The sequence below is a fragment of the Lynx canadensis genome, chromosome C1 (assembly GCF_007474595.2).
Source record: "Lynx canadensis isolate LIC74 chromosome C1, mLynCan4.pri.v2, whole genome shotgun sequence".
NCBI lineage: Eukaryota > Metazoa > Chordata > Mammalia > Carnivora > Felidae > Lynx > Lynx canadensis.
Genome location: NC_044310.1, coordinates 51,807,545 through 51,834,213, shown reverse-complemented (window position 1 = coordinate 51,834,213; position 26,669 = coordinate 51,807,545). Strand labels below are relative to the sequence as shown.

At 35.2% G+C, this 26,669-nt stretch overlaps 1 protein-coding gene across 1 annotated transcript in view; it reads left to right on the top strand.

Moving 5' to 3' along the window:
• LOC115521006 (integrin subunit beta 3 binding protein) overlaps nt 1-26,669 on the top strand; it is a 72,065-nt gene that overhangs the window by 12,531 nt on the left and 32,865 nt on the right. The window contains exons 2-3 of the mRNA XM_030325878.2: nt 9,224-9,266; nt 19,556-19,691. Of these exons, the coding sequence (XP_030181738.1) occupies nt 9,224-9,266; nt 19,556-19,691 (179 nt within the window). The remainder of the gene's footprint in view (nt 1-9,223; nt 9,267-19,555; nt 19,692-26,669) is intronic.

Below are 26,669 nucleotides of genomic sequence, written 5' to 3'. Positions count from 1 at the left end.
TATTTATTTATTTTTTAAATTTATATCTAAGTTAGTTAGCATATAGTGCAACAGTGATTTCAGAAGCAGATTCCTTGATGCCCCTTACCCATTTAGCCCATCCCCCCTCCCACAACTCCTCCAGTAACCCTGTTTGTTCTCCATATTTAAGAGCCTCTTATGTTTTTGTCCCCCTCCCTGTTTTTATATTATTTTTAAAAATTATCATTTTTTAATGTTTATTTATTTTTGAGAGAGAGATAGACACAGAGTGTGCGTGGGAGAGGGGCAGAGAGAGAGGGAGACACAGAATCTGAACCAGGCTCCAGGCCCTAAGCTGTCAGCACAGAGCTGACATGGGACTCGAAGTCATGAACCGCGAGATCATGACCTGAGCCAAAGTTGAATACTTAACCGACTGAACCACCCAGGCGCCCCTTATTGTATGTAGTTTTTAAATGTGATTGTATATGGAAGAATTTAAGCTTCAGTTTCCAGGTGTTTCTAGCTATAACATAGAAATGTAATTTATTTTTGTATATTCACCTTATGATCTGCACCTTTGCTAAATAGTTCTAATTGCTGTTTTATAAATTCCTTAGGATTTTCCATGTTCGTGACACATCACTGGCAGATTATCAATTTTACTTTTTCCTTTCCAACACTTAACATTTCCTTTCTTTTTTAGAGCTTTGTTAAATAGAAGTGGTGGGAGGGCACATCTTATGTTATAGTCCTAATCTTAGAATAAGTGTTCAGTACTGAGTACAATATGTGTAGGTTTTTCATAGGAATATTTCCCTTTCTACTCCAAGTGTGCTGAGTTTTTGTTTTATCATGAATGGGTGTATTCTTTGTGCAACTACTAATATGACCTCCTTTATTCTCTTTTTGAAAACATTAATTGATTTTAAAATATCAAAACAATTTAAATTCTTGGTATAAGCCCCTCTTGGATATATGTTTTGTTGCTTTCATATGTTGCTGAATTAGATTTGCTAATCTTTTGCTAAGGATCTTTGATTCCATGTTCATGAAAATGGATTAAGGACCTAAATATGAAATATATTGGTCAGTAAATTTTTAACAATTCTTTTACCATATTTTGGTATCAGGTTAGGTAGTATCAATGTTGTGAGGATTGAATGAGTTGGAATACGTGTATGTGTATGTGTGTGTGTGTGTGTGTGTGTGTGTGTGTTTGTGTATACACTTAAGATTTTGTGTGTGTGTGTGTGTATGTACACTTTAAATCTATTCTGATATTCTCTACCTTTTCACTGTAGTCTTTACTGCACTTAGATTTAAAGCTACTATTTTGGAATTACACTATTCCAGTTGAAAACTGTTCTGTTCAGGAATTTTTCTTTTTTGCCCTAGGGAAAAAAAAATCGTTTAAGAAATGGGATCCTGGTGATCAAAATGATTTGAGAGTACCCTTTGCCCTGACTTCTCGGACCCCAGCTGGTTTTATGTTTAAAAACTGTGGGCCTTCGGGCTCTGGGCTGATGGCTTGGAGCCTGGAGCCTGCTTCCGATTCTGTGTCTCCCTCTCTCTCTGACCTTCCCCCATTCATGCTCTGTCTCTCTCTCTGTCTCAAAAATAAATAAACATTAAAAAAAAAATTAAAAAAAAAATAAAAACTGTGGTCTTTCCTTAAGTACCTTTCTAACTAAATGGAATGACTTAACAACAGTAATTAAGAACTTCAGTGGCCATTATGGGAAACTTTCTATCTCTCCAAAATTACTTTTCTCATAACTGAATTGGACAGCCATCGCTCTAAAATTGTCAAAACTGGGGGTACCTGGGTAGCTCAGTCAGTTAAGCATCTGACTGTTGATTTTCAGCTCAGGTCATGATCTCAGAGTACATAGGATTGAGACCCATGTCGGCTCTATGCTGACAGCATGGAGCCTGCTTAGGATATTCTCTTCTCTCTCTCTCTCTCTCTCTCTCTCTCTCTCTCTCTCTCTCTCTCTCTCCCCCTCCCCCCTTTCCTGCCCCTCCCCTGCTCATGCTTTCTTTCTCTTTCAAAAACAAATAAATAAACACTTAAAAAATAAATAAAATTGTCAAAACTGAATGGGGGGGGTGCATGGGTGGCTCAGTCTGTTGAGTGTCCGACTCTTGATTTCGGCTCAGGTCATGATCCCAGGATTGTGGGATTGAGCCCCTCATTGGGATCCACCTGAGTGTGGAACCTGTTTAAGATTCTCTCTCTTCCCTCCCCCACCCCCCCGCCTATTGCATGTCTGTGCTCTTTCTATATCTAAAATTAAAATAAATAAATAAAAACTGAATGGGATACCTGTTTGGATTAGTATTTTGAAGCTTCTGAAAGTTATTGGGAATCTAAAATTGCCTCTCTGCAAAATACAGTTTCTAAATGAGGCAAACAAACAATTAAAGAGAGAAACAAAGGCTTCTAAAGCCTCTTTTCTGCCTTCCCCATCTTCTTTGACTCTGAACATGTGGCAGCTGTCCTGTGCTCAGGTTCCACCTCTGGTGCCATTTTTCTTTCACCATCCCCACCTCATCTATTGTTCCCCCATGGTAATCCTTTCACCAAACTTCCCTTTTCCTCTGAACCTCCCCACCCCCTACTCTCTGGGACCTATTAAAACCTGCCCCTTTATTTATTAAAAAAAAAAAATTTTTTTTAGTTTATTTATTTAGAGAGAGAGCAAACCTGAGGGTGGGGGGCAACTCTAGGTTAATGTAAGCTTAGGCTGAACTAAGCTATTGTATTTGTTAGGTTAGGTGTATTAATTGCATTTTCAACTTGAGATACATTCAACTTAGATGGGTTTATCAGGGCATAACCTACTATAAGTCAAGAAAGGTTTATATATATGTATAGAGAGAGAATGATTAAAACAAATAGGACAAAATGTAAATAAGTGACAAGTCTGGGTAAAGGATAACAAGAACTCTTCTTCCTAGACTTTTTTTGTTTAAAATTAGGTAAAAATTAAAAGTTACCCGCAAAAACCTCATCAAGTTGTTTTTAAACACACACACATGCACACCAATGGGTGGATTAAACAGTAAATTAGATACAATTGAAGAAAGAATTAGACAACTGAAAGAAAGATCTGAAGAAATTGCCCAAATTCACTATACAGGCAAGAAATCTAAGAAATAAGAGTTTAGAGATATGGGAAATGGAACTAGAAAGTCTAAAATTACTTCTAGATGAAGTATATAAAGGAAGAATGAAGGAAAGTCAATATTTGAAGAGATTATGGTTTAGATTTTTCCAGAACTCTTAAGACAGATCCATACAAGAGACTACCTTAGAGATAAGACTGTCAATATGACATCTTTTAGGAACCTGTATTTAACTACCTTAAACAGGATTGAAGAATCATAAACAATTAAAGGACTTAAATATTTGAGATTGAAGCTTTAAGTTCAAAATAAATACAGTGAATTAAATCATTATATAACTCTTTTGTGCCCATCACTGCGTCAGGCTTTGGGGATTCAAATATGAACAGATAGGGCGCCTGGGTGGCGCAGTCGGTTAAGCGGCCGACTTCAGCTCAGGTCACGATCTCGCGGTCCGTGAGTTCGAGCCCCGCGTCAGGCTCTGGGCTGATGGCTCAGAGCCTGGAGCCTGTTTCCGATTCTGTGTCTCCCTCTCTCTCTGCCCCTCCCCCATTCATGCTCTGTCTCTCTCTGTCCCAAAAATAAATAAACGTTGAAAAAAAAAATATGAACAGATATTGTGTTTGCTAGGAATTTTAATTTTTGAGAAGGATAGTTTAACAAGAGTGTTTAACCTACCAGTTACCAGAGAGGTGCTAGTACAGGGAGAAAAGACAAACATAGAAATGGACTATTTCAACATGATAAGCTTAGTGAGAGGAACTGCTGTAGAGTAGAAAGGTCCTTAATGCAAAGTGGACAGTGTCAGGGAAAACTTAGAGATGATTGTGCTAGAATCTCAGGGGAAGGGTAGACATCAATGTGTCATTAAGTTTTATGCTGTAACATATAATACATACAAAAATATTAAAAGATTACCCATTTTCCATATTTAATTCTGGTAAACCTATTTGGCCCCTTTCAATAGATTTTAAAAGGATTAAACTTATGTCCTTTATATGTATGTATGTGTGGTAATACACACATATGTATATATAAGTTTCTCACAAGCAGAAATAGTAATGAATATTTTATTAATGTTCATTTCTGAGAATACTCATTTAAGAATGAAGTTATGGCGTTTCTCACTTTATTTAGCTCAATAACGATCTCATCTCTATTTATCTTCTGGGATCAATATTCCCATATATATCCTTTTACTTTCGTAAGAATTCTTTAGCTAATTCACTATTAATCTTTTAATAAGGAAGATGTTGACACACACACACACAAATATGTCGCCCAATAACTGGTTATGGTTTTGACCCATTATTCATGAAGGATACAGAATTAATCATTTATTTAGGTGCTCTCACATGGTGACCATATTTCTACATGTAATAGAGTAATATTTCCCTCTGCTCACCCATATGTGATAGTGAATTATTGTATCACCACCATGAATGTTGAACACAAAAGAACACAGGTCTGAATGAAAGGAATAATATAAAAAGGATATAGGAGATTCTTCTCCCTTCTTTTTTCATTCTCATATATAGAATGGAAAATAAATCATTTCACATATATCAATTTACACCAAAGGAGTCACATGGGATGTGAATTTGGCCAATGCCTTTCATCAAAAGATTTCTAAGCATCTCATAAGCATACTCAATAATCCTTTAAATGCTCTTGCAATATTATCATCACATTATAGTGAGAAGTAAATGGAAGCACTGGCATAGTAAGTGATATTTTTATCTTCCATTCAGAAATTTCCTACTAGTTTACAGGCCAGTATTATTATCAACTTTATGAAGCTTAGTGAGATTATGTGATTTGCCCAAACTTAGGGGAGGAATTTGGCATAACATCAAGTCTCTCTGAGTCTTATCTGCTTTACTAAGTTTATCTCTTTCCCCACACATACAATCTCTCAGCTCTGCTACTCAAAATGATATTTAGTGTTTTAAAGAGAAGCTCAGAGCATGTAATTTTGTGTTTATGAGGTGTCATTCCTGGTTCTTAATTAGAAATCAAATGAAAGTTCATATTTTCTAGAGTAATTTCTTTAATATTGTCACCAGTGTTAGTAATGTATAATGAAACTCTCTGCTTGTTCTTTTCTGACAGAATCAGATAATCCTATTCAGGATACTATCATGTGATAAATAAAATAGGGGAGGATAGTCTTAGTAATAATGACTGATCCTACAAACATAGTTACTTTCTATTTCTCTTCATATGAAATTGCCTGTCAAATGTATTTATCTTTCCTAAATGCTGAAGAGCAAAATGCCGGTAGCAACCAGGATTTTGATCCCAATGAATCTAAACTTAGTATACCTAAAAATGGAGCATAGTAGTTAAATTATGGGCATAGGTATAAATTTGGGTTAGATTGAAAGCAGAAAGTAACCTGCAGAGGTTATAAGCAGGGGAAGAAACTAGGATACAGTAGATAGGTGCCCATTTTAAAAAGTATTTTTAAACTGTGGTAAAATATACATAACAAAATTTACTATTTTTTTACTCTGTTTTTGTAAAGTTTACTATTTTAAATTATCAAGTGTACAGGTCGGTGGCATTCAGTATATTCACATGTGCAACTATCACTGCCATGTATCTCTAAAACGTTTTCCATCTTGCAAAACTGAAACTTTATACCCATAAAACAGTAACTCCCTATTCACCCTTCCTCCCAACCCCTGGCAACCATGCTCTATTTTCTGTGTTTATGAATTTGACTACTTTAAGCACCTGAGTGGAATCATATAGTATTTGTCCTTTTGTGATTGACTTATTTCACTTAGTATAAGGTCTTTAAGGTTCATCTATGTTGTAGCATATGTCAGAATTTCTTCCTTTTTAAGGCTGCCTAATATTCCATTGTATATCTTGGTACATTTTGTTTACTCATTCATCTGTTAATGAACACTTGCATTGCTTTCATATTTTGACTATGGGAAATAATGCTGCTATGAACATGCGTGTACAAATACCTGTTTGTGTCTCTGCTTTCAATTCCGTTGGCTATGTACCCAGAAGTGGAATTGCTGAATCATATGGCAATTCTACATTTAATTTTTTGAATGCTGTTTTCCACAGCAGCATTTTACAGTCCTGCCAGCAGTGCACAAACATTCCAGTTCTCCATACCGTAGCCAACAATTTCTGGGGGGTTTTCTGGGTTTTTGATAGTAGACATCCTAATGGTTGTGAATGGTATCTCACTGTGGCTCTGATTCGCATTTTCCTAATATTAGGGATGTTGAACATTTTTTCATGTTTATTGGCCAGTTGTATATCTTCCTTGGAGAAATGTCTGTTTGATCATTTGCCTTTTTGGGGGGTGTCATTTTTTTTAACCAATGTAGTAACCACAAAAGCTGCTTATAACTTTATAGAAGTCCCAGAGATATATTACTTTTATTTATTTATTTTTTTATTTTTTTAATGTTTATTTATTTTTGAGACAGAGAGAGACAGAGCATGAACAGGGGAGGGGCAGAGAGAGAGGGAGACACAGAATCTGAACCGGGCTCCAGGCTCTGAGCTGTCAGCACAGAGCCTGACGCGGGGCTTGAACTCACGGACCGTGAGATCATGACCTGAGCCGAAGTCGGACGCTTAACCGACTGAGCCACCCAGGTGCCCCGAGATATATCACTTTTAATTGCCAACGAATACTGGTGGCAAGTGAGTAAATACTTTAGGAAAATATCGCTTCCATATATCTAATCGAGTTTTGTACGTTCTTCCTTTATAATATGCTTCAACCATCTCTTCCTCTATGTTGCTATTAACATCATCCTTTTACACCTAACATAATTTCATGCTTACGCTACAGTTGTGGATAAAAGAGAGGTTAAAAAAAAGGGTAAAACATGCTTAATTTAATAATATATTTTGTCAGTGGGCCCAATTCTAATAGAATAGTAAAGGTAGATTGTCATAAAATCCTCTGGTAGGTTTGCTGTTCTTTACCTCTTCTTTAACTCCTCCCCTTCAATTCATCAAAGATTTATTATGCACAGGACCTGAGATCTGCGTTTCTTCCCTTCAAGCTGTGTGATAGCGGGCATGTCACACCACCTCTTCCTTATTGGATGAACTGAGTGATTTCTTAGCCTTCTTTTCATGATTCATGCAAATATTACCAGGTGTTGGTTTGGATCCCTGAATTATCTGAAAGCCATATCATCCACAATAAATTATGTTTTTAGAGTTATTATAGAAAATAACAGTCTAACTTTTCTTGTTTGCTTTTATGTATTTCCTTGGACCGTTAGATCAACACTAGCAACTAAACTGGAAACCTTTTAAATCCAAACATTAGTTACTTTCTGTAAGAATTAATCATCAGTGTTAAAGCAATAATATTTTGAAAGTTAATATCAGGGTAGGGTTTGTTTCCTTCTAATAAGCAGTATTACACCTTAGTATTTAAAAACAAAGGATAGGGGCGCCTGGGTGGCGCAGTCGGTTAAGCGTCCGACTTCAGCCAGGTCACGATCTCGCGGTCCGTGAGTTCGAGCCCCGCGTCAGGCTCTGGGCTGATGGCTCGGAGCCTGGAGCCTGTTTCCGATTCTGTGTCTCCCTCTCTCTCTGCCCCTCCCCCGTTCATGCTCTGTCTCTCTCTGTCCCAAAAATAAATAAACGTTGAAAAAAAAAAATTTTAAAAACAAAGGATAGTTAGCTAAAATTTAAATTAAAAATTAAAAAAAAACAAAGGATAAAAAATGCTGTGCTGTGTATTTTAAGTTTTGAACTCTACTTCTGAAATTTTATAAAATACTAAAACATCTCACACACCTGAATAGGATACTACATATTCCAAAACTACACACACACACACACACACACACACACACACACACACACTTTTTTGGATCATCTGCCATTTTTATTTGTTCATAGCTCTAGTCTCTTCCTGCTTCATTGAAAATTCACATTAAATTGATTTCAGGTGGACTTCTAAAAGATACAAGTAAATTTTCAAAGTGATTTAATCAATTCCAAATAATGTTATGTGCTAAGCTAATGTAGGTATAATAGCAAAATTAAGTGATAGATTAAATTTTTGTATTTAATATTTGCTACTCCATAGTGTTTGTAAATTGTCCATCTCTTCTATTTTTTTCTTGTTCTTGTCACTTGTTTGAAAGTCAATAAAAAAAAACACCTCAATAGTCACTTATTTAAGAATAGTCATTTTCTAAGATGTAAGATTTTTGTTTTTTATAATTCAAATTTTACCATACAATCCTTTTTTTTGCTTTATGCTCAAATTCTCTAATATTTTAGATAACGTAATTTCTGTTTCTCAGGGTTCAAAGTACTTTTAACGCTGCATTTGTCACTGGGAAAACTGGTTTTAATTTATATTGACCTTTTTCTCCTTTGAGCATTTAGTCTGCATTCAATAAAATGTTGATGACTGCTCTTTAGAAGACAGCTGTACGAAATAAAGTATTATAAATATTCAGCTTTCCTTTCTAAGCATTGTCACCAACAGCTGGGCATCCAGTTTAGCAGAACAGATTTTGCACAGAGAGAGCCTGGCATGTTCCTGAATCAGTTTAGTGAGAGAGACAAAAAATAGTTTCTTATGGATTGGGGACTTATAAAGACATAGAGCATCTGTTCCTCAGTTAAGTCATAGTCTGGTAGCACTGAATCATGTTTAAAGCTAGAATAATGGGCAAAACTTTTTTCACCTTGTTCATACCTTTATTTTAATACCTAGTACATTATTTCTGCAAATAATATACTTTCAACATCTCCATTAAGGGTATATAAATTATTTTGTCCTTATGTATAATTTCTCAGTAGTGGTATTTTAAAACAAACAGATTAACTTTTACTAAAATTATTTCATAATATGACTTTAATGCTTGAATTGTACAATAGTACATGTGTGTAGAACCATATATAAAAATCCATTTAAATATTTCATTACAATTCCATATTGAAATATGCTATTAAAAAACCCAGTTTCATAGCCATGAAAATTGCTTTGCTTTCATCATATGGTATTCTGCTTTAGTTGGCAAAGTAACTCAGAATCTTTGTTTATATTTATTACTCTTAAATATTTGGCTACTTAAAGCATGTAAATCTAAGATTTCTTTAAATATTTTGTTTGCAGTGTTAAGAGATCACTGAAATTGGATCACCTCTTAGAAGCAAAAGTAAGTACTTGTGAGTTTGTAATTGCATAACAAGAATGTATTTTTAATTTTTTGACAGCAAATTTACCTTAATAAATAGAAAATTTTTCAAAAAAACATTGTGACATAATTGGGATTGGTACACCATTTTCTATATAAAATATTTTTGGTAAATCCAGTGTATTGAAGTTCCTGGCCAGAATAGGGTTTTCATTTAAGAGGCAAATTATTTAGAAACCTTGATGAGATAATTCAGTAGAAATTAATTTACTGTTTGTGGAAAAAGATATTCTGCCTTTTAAATGCTCAAGAAACAATATGGAACAATGGCAGTGCTTTAATCTGCATTCTATAATCTGCTAAATTGAAATAAAAACATTAACAGCATTTTTATATCAAAAATGTAATTACCTCCCTCAGCTATGCTAGCATAATTAAACAATAAAATACTAACACTGTAATAAATTTCACCATGGTTGTCACAATAAAAATAAAATTGTACTGTTGCTATTACTTTTTGTAAATCTAGTCATAGTACATTTCCCAGTGCCAGCATATCATGACATATGTTGGTTTATTATCTTTTCATACCAACTATGGAGCTAGATACAAATACTAATACTGAGATACTTATGGCCTCAGTAATCTTAAATGCAAGTAAATTGATGAGAAAGTAAATTGAAACAAATAGCTAGTCAATAAATGGCACCCCTACAAAATCCCATATGAGAGTGCCACTTTAAGAAATGGATATTATATGGAATTTCTCTTTGGAATACTCACTGATATTTAACAATTTACCATTTTTAAAACTTCCTAGATGCTTTTTTAAAAAATTTAAACAAAAGTGGCAATATAATGCAATGCCACTAAAAAAATCATTAGCAGTGTAATTAGCAATTTAGAGTACCATTATCCAACTTGTTCTGTACAGAATGCAGCTGTGACTGTAATTCTGCATCTGTTTCTTTGGTCAGAATGGTATTTTGGTAGACGAGTAGTCCAGCTTGAAATGAAATACTGTTCTTTCCTATCCCCAAACCATTCTTTGGGATATGGTAACGTTATTTGAATAGCAAAGAATAGCCATTTAGGAATTCATCCTTTTTATGAAGTACAGTTGTCACCATGGCAGGCTTTCTATCCATTTTTACTCCGGATTAGGATGTGTCAAGGTAGACAGCACCACAGCTAATATCCTGTATTAGAAAAATACATTGTTATGTTTGGCCCAATTCTATACCTTTAAACCAAAGGGACTTAGCTAGCTTGACTTAGTTTGGTATCACATGGCCACCACTTGCTAAATGCAGGTTCCTAGCATCTAATTTGGGCCTTTCTTCAACATTTCTCTTCTATTTTCTGACCTATTTCTGGTAATTTCTGCATTTGTACTCTTGCCTCATCATTTGCAGCTCTGTTTGCATGTTAGAATGGACAGCTTTTGCTCTGGTGCTAAGTCTAGCTAGGATTCTGCCTTTAGCTACATTTATGCTTCCATCCACTCCACTCTGCCCTAGAGCAGCCTGGCTCCACAAATCTACCCACAGGTCAGTGATCCTACTGAGGCTGCCTTTGCCCATGCAAAGGAAAATCTGACATTTAAGACTTACACCTGTAATTCTAAGAGTACCTAATTGCTATAAAACTACAGAGGAACTAGTAGTAACTTTATGGTCATTTTGCCTTACCAGTATGATACTGAAGGAAGAAGACTGGTATCCACAGAAAGGAGATGACTCTTATATACCAGTTGCTTAAAGTGGAGCCTACTCATTCTAATCTACTGTTCCCTCTCTCAGAGATGTTTGGAACTCCCAAATCCCATTGTTCCTAAAGCAGCTACAGCCCTTCATGGAGATTAATGCTCCATGATGTTAGGACAAATCTGCAAAAGTCATTTTCCTTATGAGTCTCCTAATGGGGAAAACAGAGGTGTGAATCATACCCTGTGACCTTCCTTTAAAATCTAGAATGTATACTGTAAGTACCATGATTTGCTGGACCTTTCAAATTATTGATGGTTAGTGAGGAGTAAAGAAGGTTCCAGTTTATCATTACCTACAGTATTTGAGCTGCTCATATTGCCCTCCTAGCACTGTTTCTAGACGGATTTTCAGAAATAAAGATGAATTATTTATTACAAGCTACTGCTAATCGCAGTTCAGATGAATTTGTAGGGACAACTGGCCGCCTGGTCATATACCTAGTCTCATTCAGGCCACCTCAGAGAAGGAGTGGAATAAATAGATTGTAGAGATGGGAAGAGAAGGAACATACTTCCTACCAAGGCCAACTCAGTAGGCTTGCTGCTAGAAGGAATAACAGTGCAAGTTTGGGGGGAGGTTTGTTAATTTAGACATGGGTGCCCAAGCTAGATTACTCTGTTACTATTGATTGGTAGAACACTTCTAAGTCTCATTATTCCTAGCACCTAAACTTGTCTTATCTCTCTGAGACAAGGTTTCTGCTGACTCCTGAAATTAGAAACAACTTTGAATTTCAGGGCAGTAGGAGATTTTATAGCTCACAGTCTGCAGTCTTACTGATCTGGTTCAAATCTACTTTCTTCTCTCCCTCCCTCCCTCTCCAAGCTGAGCGTGGAGATTCTCTCTCTCCCTCTCCCTCTGCCCCTCCCCTGCTTGCACACATACTAGTGTGCTCACACACTCTCTCTCTTAAAATAAATAAAACTTAAAAAAAAATCAGGATCCAAACAAGTTTTATACATTGTAATGTTTCTTATAGATCTTAAGTATTTTTAAATCTTGTTAAACTTCACCTTCTTTTTTTTTTTTTTTTTTGTACAGTAATTTATTTTGAAAAAACTGACGTATGTGTTTTATAAGCATATTCCACATTCTGGAGTTAGTTGATTCTTTTCTTGTAGTGTATCTACCCATAATAAAATTCGCCATTAATCTGTCTTCTAATGTTTTTTGTTGTTGTTGTTGAGATGATCATGTGGGTTTTTTCCCCTTTATTCCATTAATATGATGTACTACATTGATTGGTTTAAATCAATTTTGTTTTCACAGGCAAAATCCAACTTGGTCATAATGTATAATTCTTTTTATTCACGTCTTGTTTCAGTTTGCCAGTATGTTGAGGATTTTGGCATCTATATTCACAAGGGATATTGGTCTATAGTTTTCTTTTCTTGTGATATATTTGCCTGGTTCTGATATCAGAGTAATTCTGGCCTCATAGGATGAGTTATAAACTGTTCCCTATTTTTGGAGAGAGTTTGAGAAGAATTGATATCAGTTCTTCTTTAAATATTGGTAGAATTTAGCAGTGAAGCTCTCTGGTCCTGGACTTTTCTTTGTTAGAAGCTTTTTGAATATTGATCCAATCAATTGATCCATCAACTTGCTGTTGATGTATTCTGATTTTCCATTTCTTTATGATTTAGTCTTGCTAAGTTGTGTATTTCTGGGAATTTGTCCATTTCATCTAGGTTATCTAATTTGTGGACATAACGTTGTTTATAGTACTCCCTTAACTCCTTTTATTTCTCCAAGATTGATTTTAATATCTCCCCTTCATTCCTGATTTTAGTAATTCTAATCTTCTTTTTTTCTCTTTTTTTCTTTCTTGGTCAGTCTAGCTAGTTTTGTTGCCTCTTCAAAGAACCAACTTTTGGATTCGTTGACCTTCACTATCTTCTTATTGTCTATTTCACTTGTTTTCTTTTTAATATTAATATTTATTACTTCTTTTCTTCTGCTTCCTTTGGGTTTAATTTGCTCTTTTTCTAGTTCCTGAAGGTAGAAGTTTGGGTTATTGATTTGAGAGTTTCTTTCTTCCTTCCTTCCTTCCTTCCTTCCTTCCTTCCTTCCTTCCTTCCTGTTTTTTAAGTAATCTCTATGCCTAACATGGGCCTCAAACACACAACCTCAAGATCACATGACCTCAAGAGTTGCATGCTCTACCAACTGAGCCAGCCAACTACCCCAGCTTCTTTCTTTTGTAGTGTAGCTGTTTAAATTTCCCTCTGACTCTGAATACTGCTTTCTCTGCATCCCATAAGTTCACATAGGTTTAAAACAACAACAACAACAACACATAAGTTATTTATTTTGAGAGAGGGGAGCAGGGGAGGGGTGGGGGGGGGGAGAGAGAGAGACAGAGAGAATGAATCCCAAGCAGGCTCTGCACTATCAGTGCAGAGCCTGATGTAGGCCTCAAACACAAATCATGAGATCATGACTTGAACTGAAGCTGGACACTTAACTGACTGAGCCACTCAGGCGCCCCTGCATCCCGTAAGTTTTTATATACACTGTATTTCATTTTTGTTCTTCTCAATATGTTTTCTAATTTCCCTTTGGATTGGTTATTTAGGAGTGTGTTGTTTAATTTCCACATATTTTTGTATTTTCCAAATATTCTTGTTATGAATTTCTAATTTAATTCCATTGTGATCAGAGAACATTCTTTACATGATTTCAGTCTTTTTAAATTTACTAAGATTTGTTTTATGGTCTAACATATCTTCTGTCTTTGCAGATGTTACATGTGCACTTGAGAAGGGTGTATATTCCACTGTTGTAGGATGGAGAGTTCTATAGATGTCTGCTAGGTCGAGTTTGTATATAGTCTTGTTCAGGGCTTCTGTTTTCTTGCTGATTTTCTGTCTAGTGGGTCTATCTGTTATTGAAAGTGGTACTATAGTTGGATTTTCTATTTTTCCTTTCAATTCTGCCGGTTGTTGCTTCTTGTATTTGGAACTCTCTTGTTAGACAAGTGTGTGTGGGGGGGGGCAATAATTGTTGTATGTTCTTTAGTATTTTTTTTTTGAGCACCAGTAAGTCTTTATTTGTTCATTGTGTTTGTTTGGGGGAAAGAGGAATGGTAAAGGATCAGCATATAGCAAAAGTATAGTGGAAAGGAAAGGAAGTACCCAGTACAGCAAAATCAACCATCGAATAAACACACCCTGGTAATGGGGTCACCAAAGCCCACAGGAGCACAGTCTTCTGCTGTTCAGTAATGAGAGGAAGATATCAAGGAAAGAACAGATAGGTATACAAAGGAGTACTATTCAGCAATCAAAAGGAACACACTATAACCCCATACAACAATGTATATGATCTTAAAAACATGTTGAACAAAAGAAACCAAAGACAAAAGTTACATACTTAATTTATATGAAGTTCAAGAATAGGTAGAAGTATCTGGGATTATAGGAATGAGAAAGTGGTTCTGGGCTAGGGAGTGGAAATTGAGTGGACAGGTATACAAGGAAATCTAAGATGGTGAAATGTTGTCTATCTTGGATGATACTTGCATCGGAGTATACAATTATCAGAACTCATTAAGCTGAAAACTTAAACTCTGTGCATTTTAATTATGTAAATCATACTTCAGTAAACAGACAAAAATATATTTGAGGTGAAATTCACTTTATATTCTGAAGAATATGAGGATTTATGAAGGAATGATGGGAAACAGCCTTGAAAACATTTCATTAAAATCTTCTTGAGGATTATAGTGCAAAAGAATATCAGAACAGTGTTATCTTTAATATTAAAATTAATATTTTAGGGGCACCTGGGTTGCTCAGTTGGTTAAGCATCCAACTTCAACTCAGGTCATGATCTCACAGTGTGTGAGTTTGAGCCCTACGTCGGGCTCTGTGCTGACAGCTCGGAGCCTGGACCCTGCTTTGGATACTGTGTCTCTCTCTCCCTCTGCCCCTCCCCTGCTCACGCTCTGACTCTCTCTTTCAATAATAAATAAACGTTAAAAAAATTTTTTTAATTAATATTTTAACATTTTTAAATTGTAGAACAATAATGAACACAAATAGAAACTCCAGTGTATCACCTTTTTTAGCCAATGTTTTATTTTTCCTATTAAAATATTTTTGAGTTTATTTTGAGAGAGACAGTGTGAGTGGAGGAGGGGCAGAAAGAATGCCAAGCAGTTTCTGCACTGCCAGCACAGAGTCCAATGTGGGGCTCGAACCCACAAAGCCAACCACGAAGCCAAACCTGAGCCAAAACCGAGAGTCAGATGCTTAACCGACTGAGCTACCCAGGCGCCCCTCCTATTAAATTTTTTTATCAAAATAAAATTAACTATTATGAAATCCACAGATGTTGAGTAGACAATCCAGTGAGTTTTGACAAATGTATACCCCTGTGTGTCAGACATCCAATCAAGAAATAGAATGTTTCCATCACCACAGATCTAATATATTGGTTATATTCTTTCCCTGCTGTCCCTGGAAGATCATGGAGGTTAGTGCCAAATGCTTTGGTTTTCATAACTACTATTACAAATAACAACAAAACCCCAACATTATTAGAACCATTAAGGATGGTAATTGTGGCAGCTGATAAGAAGTTAGTTGATCTCTGTGACTGTTCTAGGAACCCTAGGCCCAAATTGTGAAAAGTCCCTGAGAGAGCTAGTATTTAGAGTGTTTTAATATAAATTCCATAATAGTACTAGTAATGCATAATAATGTCTTAGGTGTGACATTCCTATGACCTAATTAACCAGTGTAAGGTTATAAAGAATTACCTCCCTTTAATTGCCCTAATTTTTCTTTTGTTTCTGGTTGCCCACATACCTACAGTACCTGGGTTTTAAATATTTCACCGATAGCATAGGCTAGTAGTTCATAATAATAATAGCAGATCCTTTCCATCATATTTCATCCTAAAAGAACCCTTAGTTAGTACTTTCCAGATGGTTTATAATAGGTAAAAATCAATGAAATACAGGCACCTTTTTGGTAGACTATGCTTTAAACAAAGTGACAAAGCAAGTTACAATATGTGAAAGATATTGAAGGAGAATGTCATATATTTGAAATTATGAAGTGAACATTCATTTTTTTTTTTTTTTTGGACAGAAAAATCAATGCCCAAATTTTAGTTTTGCTAACATACAAGGTTTGACCTCTTTACAAAGAGTACAGTGGTATTTGGGCTGATCATAGAATTTTTTTCTTAATAGTGGTGTGAAATATCTCTAAGGACTCACTAAATATTACAAGCAGTTATAAATTATTATAGAATTGTGACTTATTGATTTCTCTTTCCTTAATTTTATTCACATCCTGAATTCTTTCCCTTCTCTAGCTAAATCTAGGCTTCTCACTTTTTCTTTCTTTGTTTTCTACAGGATCTGGTAGCTAGCCCTCCTTATTGCTGAGTGGAAAGAATGCCGAACTTCTCATATAGAAGCTCAGTCTTCCCTGAAATCCCAACCTTCTTAACTGTTCCTGGTGTGGGTTAGGTGGGCTCTAGGATCACTTTTAAGCATCTTCAGGGTTTTAAAGTTAGAGGACCTTGGTAAAACTTTAAGAGGAAAAAAAATCTTAGAGAGGTAAGATTATGCCCTTATGTGTATCCATAGTCAGTTATATAAAAATGTGTTATTTATTGAAGAATATTTAGTGGGATACTAGGGGACAGTAGATTTTCATTTTTCCCTCTTTGTATAGTAATTGTAGACAGACATTTTTCCTTTTAACCAACATAGATGGCCAAAAAAAAAAAAAAAAAAAAAAGAAAGCAGAAGAGAAGCCTCAGTATTTTAAGGTGAGGGAAAAAAAATACACACACGCACACACACACGTATGCACACAAAGACTTATTTTATGAAAGCTAGAAAATGGTTTTCAAGGAGAAATGTATGATCTATAGTTGTAATGTTTAGATATTTGGCAATTGGAAAAAATAATTTTTGGTAAAATAGGAAAACAGATAGACATAAATGTACATTAGGGTAGTGACTTTCATTTCTTGTACATACACAGTGAAATAGTTCTGGGCAATAAATTCTTGGAAAGGTAGGGTAGGATTGGATAAATGTCATAGTTTATGACTGAATACATATAAACAGGTGAAAACTCAAGGTGGAGCGGTAATAATAACCACCTGATAAAGAGACTTAAAACCTTTTCACCTTACAAAAAAGATTGCTTTAGAGTCATAACTTGATATTATAGTTTGATTTTTAAAAAAGGTATTAGTTATATTTGTGGCTACTATGGATACATAAAATAAAGAATGGAATGCCTTTTGTTCCCCCAATACAAAAAAAGTATTTATCATATAAAACCTTAACTGTAAAAAAAAAAAAAAAAAAAAAACTGATGCTATAGACACTGGAACTAATACCAAGATTATTGAAAAAGGTGATACAGCCACTATTTCTGCCATAGTGTCTTAGAAATAAAGAACAGTTGACAATGAAGATTTATGTAACTGTTTCAGGTCAGCTACCAAACAAAAGTTTAATTCCACAATGTTGGCAACATCATAAGCTTTCAGACTTTTTGTTATGCCCCCAATCCAGCCTATGCCATCTGTATCACCTCCAGATTTCAGGTTTTTCGTACCTTTATTTTCACTTATCTAAACTTCACCTTTCCTCCTTACAAGAATCCTTCTGTAAGATTACTGCAGCCCACCTTGATTTTTCCTTTCCTCTCAGTTTTTGGTAACACCTATGCTACTGCTAAGACCTCTTCTCTGCTGTTTGTTCAGAGAACAATTTGTTCTCTTTCTTTGTACCCATTAGTTAGTAAGTGCTGGGTGATGAGTAAGCATTACAGAAAACAATTTAAAGGGAATTCAGAAGAACAAGCAGTTAATAGTGTGATAATGGGTGTCGGGAGGAAGTGGATCATAAATGAGGACCAAACAAAAGAAAGACTAGATCTTGGGGAAGATAAGAAAGAGGGCATTCCAGCTAGATCACAGAATGAGCTGAGGCCCAAATGTGCATAGTCTAAGTGACTGAGACTACAGGGGTCATTTCACATTAGATGAGAACGAATGAACAAATGAATGTATTCAAGGTAGAGTGGCTTAGCCAAGGTTACTGGACTGTTCCTTTTACATCATTCATTCATCCACACATTTTTGAGTTCTAGGGTACAAAGATGAAGAAATGACATTTATTTTCAGGAACTCAAATTCTAATGGGGCAGACAGAAATGTAAACAATTATTAAAATTTACTGTCTCCAGGGGTACCTGAGTGGCATAGTCAGTTTGTGGTAGAGCCCCTCCCTAAGGAATGTGGTAAAAACCTCAAGACAAGGGAAGACAGCCTGGCTCTGTGCTCATGCGCAACATTCCTCTTGACTCTAACATGGACCGCCCAATCGGCCTGTGTGTTATCATATATGGAAGACAAAGGAGCAAAAATTGTACAAAAGGCAACACACACACACTCCGCTGCACTCAGGGCTCAGCCTTTTGGGGGTCTTAGCCTGCTGAGCCTGTGTTGGCACAAATAAATCTGCTTCCTGGAAAGAAAAGCCTCAGTATCCCGACACTCTGTGTATGACTGGCCTCAACAAGTTAAACACCCAACCCCTTTGTTTTTAATATAAGGATTATTTTAGGCTGGCTATTTTTTTTTTAAAGTTTATTTGGAGAGCGTGAGGGACAGAGAGAGAGGGGGAGAGAAAATACCAAGCAGGCTCTGCTGTCAGCACAAAGCCCAATGCGGGACTTGACCTCAGGAACCATGAAATCATGAGCTGAGCCAAAATTAAGAGTTGGATGCTTAACCAACTGAGCCACCCAGGCACCCCCAAGCACTCAACTCTTGATCATGAGATTGAGCCCTGCTTCAGGCTCCAGTCCCAGCGTACTTAAGATTCTCTCCCCCTCTTCTCTGTCCCTTCTCTGCATCCCCCCTACTCACATGGGTGCTCTCTCTCTCAAAAATAAAATAAATAAAATTTACTATCGCCAGTAAGAGGTATGTGCAAGGTGTATGGGAACACAGAGGAGAAAGCTGCAGAGAGGATTTGCATAGGATAGACCAAATTCTCAAGGCCCTTAAATGCCATACTCAATTGTTTGAACATTATTTTGGTTATCCTTAAGACAAGTCACTGTGTCAGAGCAAATTTGTGAAGGTTTAAGACAGCACTTATCCTTCCTAGGACTTCCTTGTGGATTTTCGTAAGAGAAACTTATGACAGTTTCCCTGGCCTAGCCCCATAATTATACTTCAGGTCCAGCAGATGGCAAAAGTCAGGATATAATTGGGAGAGTCAGTCATCTCTAAACTGTTTGGAAATACCATCTCAGATGGTAGTAAACTTTTAATATTAAAATTTCATAAATATCAAGTTGAGATGCCCTAATTAGTGTGGAGACCTGAAATAGCTACAAAACTTGAAAAAATAGTGTTCACTTTGGAGGTGGTAATGGAGTATATTTAAAATCTGAAAGAAAGATCAAGGAAAATACTGGTTTGAATTTTGCAAGTTTTAAAAGACATTCTCAACTAAATGTATTTTTGTCTCAAATTAATATTTATTTTCAGTCATTTGATTCTTCAAAAATCACAAGGAAGAACAGTATTACAACTTACTCTCCAACAACTGGAACTTGTCAAATGAGCCCATTTGCTTCTCCTGCAAGCTCTAAAGAACAAGACCACAAAAGTGAACCATCAAATGGTTAGTTGAACATTCTTTTCCATTTATTGTAATATTTTTCTACTTATTGGCTAAATCAGAATTTTTATTTAATAATATATGGATCTTGCTGCAGCTGATTTTTCTTAAAGAATTCAACATAAAGAAGGCTAGAATATAGGTACTACTTTGGACATAAATGTAAACTTTCTAGGCACTTATTTTAAAATGCTACTGCAGACTTTGTTCCCTTACTGTCCCATCCATTAAACAGAAATTATGGTCTGACTGCCTTCAGCTACTATCAATTACAGTGGTTACAGATACACCCCTTAACAAGCTATCCATCATGTGCATAAATTAAAGGGCATATAATTCAGGTACTGCTGCACTACAGTTTAAGAGAGATACCTCTAAATGTTATTTTTATTCATGTTGTCCGTTTAGTTTTATTCACATTTCATTTATCTTTATATAGCTTGCTTTTATTTATTATATTTCATTCCCTTCTTTTCCTTTACTATTTTAAATGGATTTGCAAAAAAGTTGTAGTTTTCCACTAGAGGATAGCCTAATTTTACTATGAAATTGTTTATTTTGAAATATTGTTAATTTTGGCCATGCATATTTCTTGTTCTCTGGTAGTTTATTGCTAAAATATTTTTTAAAGATATATGAATCTAGATTTCATAGGTTTAATTTTTAATATTACAAAAAGTCATGAATTAGTAACATGTCAAGTTTCTGTAATATAAAATTCTAAGTAGGCTCAAATTTAATAAAATATATTTTAGATGTGCTGTGATTAGCCTAATTCATATTTTATTGTTTAACATTTATTGAGTGCTAAGAATATACTAGAAGCCACACAGAAACAAAGAAATCTCATTTTACCCAATTTGTTGTAATGAAACCTATAATAAGATCTTAAACTTTTGAATGACTTTTATTTTACTTTAATCAAATGCTTTTTATCTTAAAGCTATTACTATTAGGTTTGCTTTCACAAAAATGTATGAAGATGTATACATTTTCTTCAAGCTCTATCTGTTTTTAATACACTTGATATATCTTTTGTTTAAAATTAAAAATTAGTGCCTTAAAGATGGCACATCACCATACTGAAATGTGAATAGATTTTAAGTGGATACCTGCTCGATTTCCATATTGAAATTAAATATGGACTTAAGGGAACATTCCTTTTGCCTATAAAAAGACTGGTCACGTGATCCCAGTTGACATTTAAGTGGATAATTATCACAGATTATAGTACTAAGTAAGCTCTTTTTTAAAAAGTCATACAGCAAGGGTTCCTGGGGTGCTGGTAATATTCTATTTCTTAACTTACATGGTGGTTATACTGGTTCATTAAACTGTATATATATGTCTTATATATTCTTTGATATATATATCTCACATACAAAAGTCTCAAAATAGGAGAATTCTCTAGGATCTTATATCACATTATGTCATTTGTAATCATTACATTGCTCATCCTGATATGTCATCTTATACACATTTTAGAAATAAGAAAGTCTGACTCTTATGAAGTAATTTAAGTTCCAAATGATCCCATAACTTCTATTAACAGTTCTCAGTTTTTAAATATTATACAAAACATAAGGTGCAACTTAAATAAGCTCTTTTATTTAAATAGCATTTTCAAGGGCGTTTTAGGTGCAATTCACTTCCCATCACACTTAGGATATAATTCAAAACCTTATCATGACTTTTAAGGCCATATATCATCTAATACCTGACCACCTCGTCTATCTCATTTTCTACTACCCTTCCCATGTTTACACTACCTTAACCACTCTTACTATCTTGCTATTAATCAATCATGTCAAACTGCTTCCTGCCACAAGGTCATTGCACTTGCACGTCTCTCAACCTGAAATACTCTTCCTCCTAAAATACTCTTCTTTTACATATTTCTTTTCTTTTCTTTTTTTGTTTTTAAGTTTGTTTACTTTGAGAGAAAGAGAGAGAGTGCAAGCAGGAAAGGGGCAGAAACAAAGAGACACAGAATCCCGAGCAGGCTCTGTGCTGTCAGCGTAGAGCCCAATGTGGGGCTCAAACTCACAAACTGTGAGATCATGCATGGTCTGAGCCAAGATCGAGTCAGATGCCTAACCAACTGAGCCACCCAAGCACCCCTTCCTCTGGGTATTTCTAAGTACTTTCTATATACATTTGAACTATGTACTGTGTGAACAGATGACTTAATACCAAATTTAAATCTATTTGTACTTCTAAAAGAAAGAAAGATCTGTTTCTAAGTCTTCCCTCTGCATAGATTCTACATGTGGGCCAAAAATAGGGTGACTGATTCCAGTTTATACTTTGGAGATATGTATATTTATTTACTTATCATTGTATATGTTTCTCACTGTTATATATGTTTATGTGTATGTATCATTATATTGCTGCCCTCCCCTACTCCTTAGCAAATTTCTCCAAACTATTATGTTTTCGGTGAAGAGGAAGGATGCATCAGACTTAGTATTTAATAATTGAGTGGAAGGATAAACAACAAATTTGCATGGTCAAAGAGAGTCCTTGTGAATTAGACAGTAGATCTGTAGAAATCAGCCAGACTGTAGCAGTGTAATAGCACAGAGAGATAAAGAGATGGAGAATATGATAAAACGATAAAAAGAAATGATGAATAAAATAAGAAGCTCCAACATATGTCAAATAGGAGTTCCACAAGGAGGAAATAGGGAGAATGGGGCTGAGGCAGTATTCTAAGACAAAAGGACCATCAGGGTTTTTTTTATAATTTCAATTTCACAATTAAGGAAAGATTAGAATTTCCAGGTTAGAATAGCATGCTTAGTTTAAGCAGGATGAATTAAAACAAATCCTTACCTAGTCATATCATGGTAAAACTACAGAACATCAAAGACAAAGAGAAACTTTTAAAGGCCACCAAAGAAAAGACATCTAACCTACAAGGGAATGACAGACTGATAGTAGACTTTTCATCTATAGCAATAGATTCTAACAGGAAGTAGAATGATACCAACTAAAAATCACAGCTGATTTTTTTAATTCAGGAACTGAGGATGAAATAAAGATTTTTTTCAGACAAAGTCAGAAAGAATTTACCATTCACACATACTCCCTGAAAGGACTACTAAAACGTGTACTTACATAAGCAAACTGAGCCTCCAGTAAAGGAATGGACTGCAAAGAGCAATGGTGAAAAAATAAATTAGCAAACCTGGTGGTAAATCTAATTATAAATCTAATTATAAAAATGTGACTACAAACTCCACTGACCATAAAGCAAAAGACAATTTGAGAGATGGAGTTAAAAACAAATAATAGACTGTGATAGCATGGAATATTGATGAGGGAGCAGGAAGAAGCTAAAGTGCTTTAAGATTCTTGTAATTTTTAGGGAGCAGATAGAATATCTGTTAATTGACTTTATAATTGAGTTTTTGTTTACTTGCATGTAAAATGGGGAAAGTAATAATATCTACCCTAGGATTGTTGTGAGAATTAAATAAATTCATATACAAAAAGCACTTAGAACAGTGCCTGACATGTATTTAAGTTTTCAACACATATTTTAACTGTTTTTATTAATATCTTTATTTATGTTTTAAGAAAAGATATAGGATGTTTAAGAAAACAAAGCAAATATTGGCTTTAAAAAAAGTTATAGTTGGCATAAGAATATTAATATAGACCAAAATAGATTTTAAGGCAAAAAAGCTTTATTGAAGATAATGGAACTCTTTACATAGTGGGAGAAGGGAAGAGTCACTATCAGAAAAAGAATCCTGAAACTATGTACGTCTAAAACAAAAACTCAAACAAAACATAACAAAATGGGACAGGATTATAAAGAGAGACCCACAAATCCCAAATCATAGTAGATTTTAAACTACCTCTTTCAGGGGCACCTGGGTGGCTCAGTTAATTAAGTGTCTGGCTCTTGTTTTCAGTTCAGGTCATGATCTCATGATTCCTGGATTTGAGCCCCACATGGGCTCCACACTGAGAGTGTGGAGCCTGCTTGGGATTCTGTCTCTCCCTCTCTCTCTCCCCCCCCCCACTCTCTCTCTCTCTCTCTCTCTCTCTCTCTCTCTCTCTCCCAAAATAAATAAATAAACTTAAAAAATACTTTAAGAAACTGATGAAATAGATAAAAAACTTAGGACAGACGTAAACAATTTAAACACAGCTAGCAAGCATGATCTAACGAACTGTGGTCAAACAAGCATAATACCTCACACATGATAAAGCATGACAGAACTTTAACAAAAATATAGCCAGTTTGAGAGCACCTAGGTGGCTTATTCAGTTGGGTGTCCGACTTTTGATTTTGGCTTGGGTCATGATCTCAGGGTCGTGAAATCGAGCCCCAAGTTGGGCCCCACACTGAGCACAGAGCCTGCATATGATTCTCTCTCTCTGCCCCTACCTCCCCCGCCCCCAAAAAAAAAAAAAAAAAAAAAAATATATATATATATATATGTATATATATATATATAGCCAGTTTGGAGTCACAAATAAGTCTCAACATACTAAAAATTGCTATCAAATTTTCTGACCAAAATTTCATGCAATTAGGAATCAATAATAAAAGGCAGCCCTCTAAAAATTTTTAGCCCACATGTTTGGAAACCTGGAAACTTCTAAATAATTCATTGTTCAGAAAAATCATAAAGGAAGGTATAAAATATTTAAAATGGAATGATAATGAAAACAGAAAACTTACAGGAAAAATTTACACCTGAATACTGCATTATACTAAAACAGTTCTTAGTGGAAATTTTATACTTATAAATGCATATATTTAGAAAGGAAGAATGATTGGGGCGCCTGGGTGGCTTAGTCAGTCTCACGGTTTGTGAGTTCAAGCTCCGCATCAGGCTCTGTGCTGACAGCTCAAAGCCTGGAGCCTGCTTCAGATTCTGTGTCTCCCTCTCTCTCTGCCTCTTCCCTGCTCATTCTCTGTCTCTATCTGACTCTCAAAAATAAATAAACATTTTTAAAAAATTTTAAAAACAAGAAGGAAGAATGATTGAAAACCCATGAGGCAAGCATTCAACTCCAAAAGATGGAAAAAAATAGAACCTCCCAAAATATAAGAAAGGAAATAGTAAAAGATAGAAACTATTAAATAGAAAATAAGATAATAATAAAGAAAAGCAACAAAATCAAAAGCAGGTTCTTTGAAAAGACTAATCAAATGGTAGATCTCTGGCAAGACTGATTTCTTTTTAAGTGGGAGAAGGGACAGACAATATGTATTTCAAAGGAGCTGATAAATTATCAGTTTAAATATCTGATGAGCAGTTTGAGATATATGAGCCAAATGCTTCTTAATGTGAGTCTAATTTGGGTGAAAGCTTTAAAAACTTACCATTCTGCTTCTCAAATATTAATGTTTTAATAGCTAAAAAGCAATTGATTTTCTCATTGATACCTTTCTTTTCAATAATATAGGAAATATTTTAACAATATTACATTTCCATACATGGGACTCAATAAAAGTATTTTGAATTTTAAAAAAGGAACCATTAGCATTGTTATTTTTCATAAATTGATCCTCTAAAGAGGTTCCTCACTCTCCACTCTTGTTTAATAATAATAATGCGGTTAACTAAAAGAATAACATGATTTCATTTGCCTCTTAGCCTACAGGCTCTAACTTGATCTGGCAATAACTCTTTTAGAAAAAAATTACTAACTAGTGTGTAATACCTTAGACAAATCACTTGAACCTGTCTGGGTCAAGGTTTTCCTCAACTCATAACTTTTGGTTTGGGACCAAATGATGCCTAAGATGTATGTCAACTATAAAGTGTACATATCTGGAAACAGCATAATACCAACCTAAACCTGTTTAAATAAGTGTAGCATCCTGGTTAAGAGAACAATCTTTGTAGCCAGATGACTGGGTTTAGATCCTAACTCTGCCACTTACTAGCTTTAGGGCCTTGGATAAGTTATGTAGTCATTCTGTGCCTCTGTTTCCTCATCTGTAAAATGGGAAGAATGACCAATTCAGTTTTGCAGATTAGTTTATATACGTAACATTTAAATCAGTTCCTGGTCCTAAAAATACTGTGTAAGTGTTAGCCATTATCATTAAGGTCATTGATTGTATTTCTAAACATTGTGGTCTGTTGAAAGTTATCTTCACTGGTTAGAGAAAGGGCTCCTTGAGCCTTACCAGAAAGTCTAAATACAATTTTGAATATAGTCCAGATTCAGTGATGGTACATTGTTCATCAGTGTATTGTGAAACTCCTTTAAAGGGAGCCACATACACAACTGTTTGTTATGTATAACCTAGCAAGAAAAAGACCATTTATAATCTGTGGCTCTTTAACATATGTTCATTGTTAATAGAATGAAACGAAATCAAGGAAGTAATTATTAAGTAACTGGAATACTCTCTTTTTTTTTTTTTAATTTTTTTAGTGTTTATTTTTGAGAGACAGACGGAGCATTAGTGGGGGAGGGGCAGAGAGAGATGGAGACAGAATCTGAAGCAGGCTCCAGGCTCTGAGCGGTCAGCACAGAGCGCAAAGCACGACTCAAACTCACAAACCATGAGATCATGACCTGAGCCAAAGTCAAACGCTCAACCGACTGAGCCACCCAGGCACCCCTGGAATACTCTTAATGATATAGTAGAGTCTAAACAGTCTCTGATAACTGGTCCAAGTGTTATTCTTAGAGATATTGAAACTCCTCCTATTTACCAGTTGGAAAGTATATCAGAAGCGTAAGTCCTTCCATGAGAAGATGGAGATTAATGCTATTGATTGCATTTTATAGGGTAAGATATCTAACTAATCCCCTTACAATAATAAAAATGTTTCAACAGGCATTGACCACCTGGTGAAAATTCAAATAAAGCATTCTTTTACTATTTCTCACCTAACTTTATTGACTGATGGTACTAAAATGTGAAAATTAATTACAAGTTAAAGGAACAAAGTAACTTAATTTTGGAGCTTTATTGAATGCAGACAGCATAGTACAAAA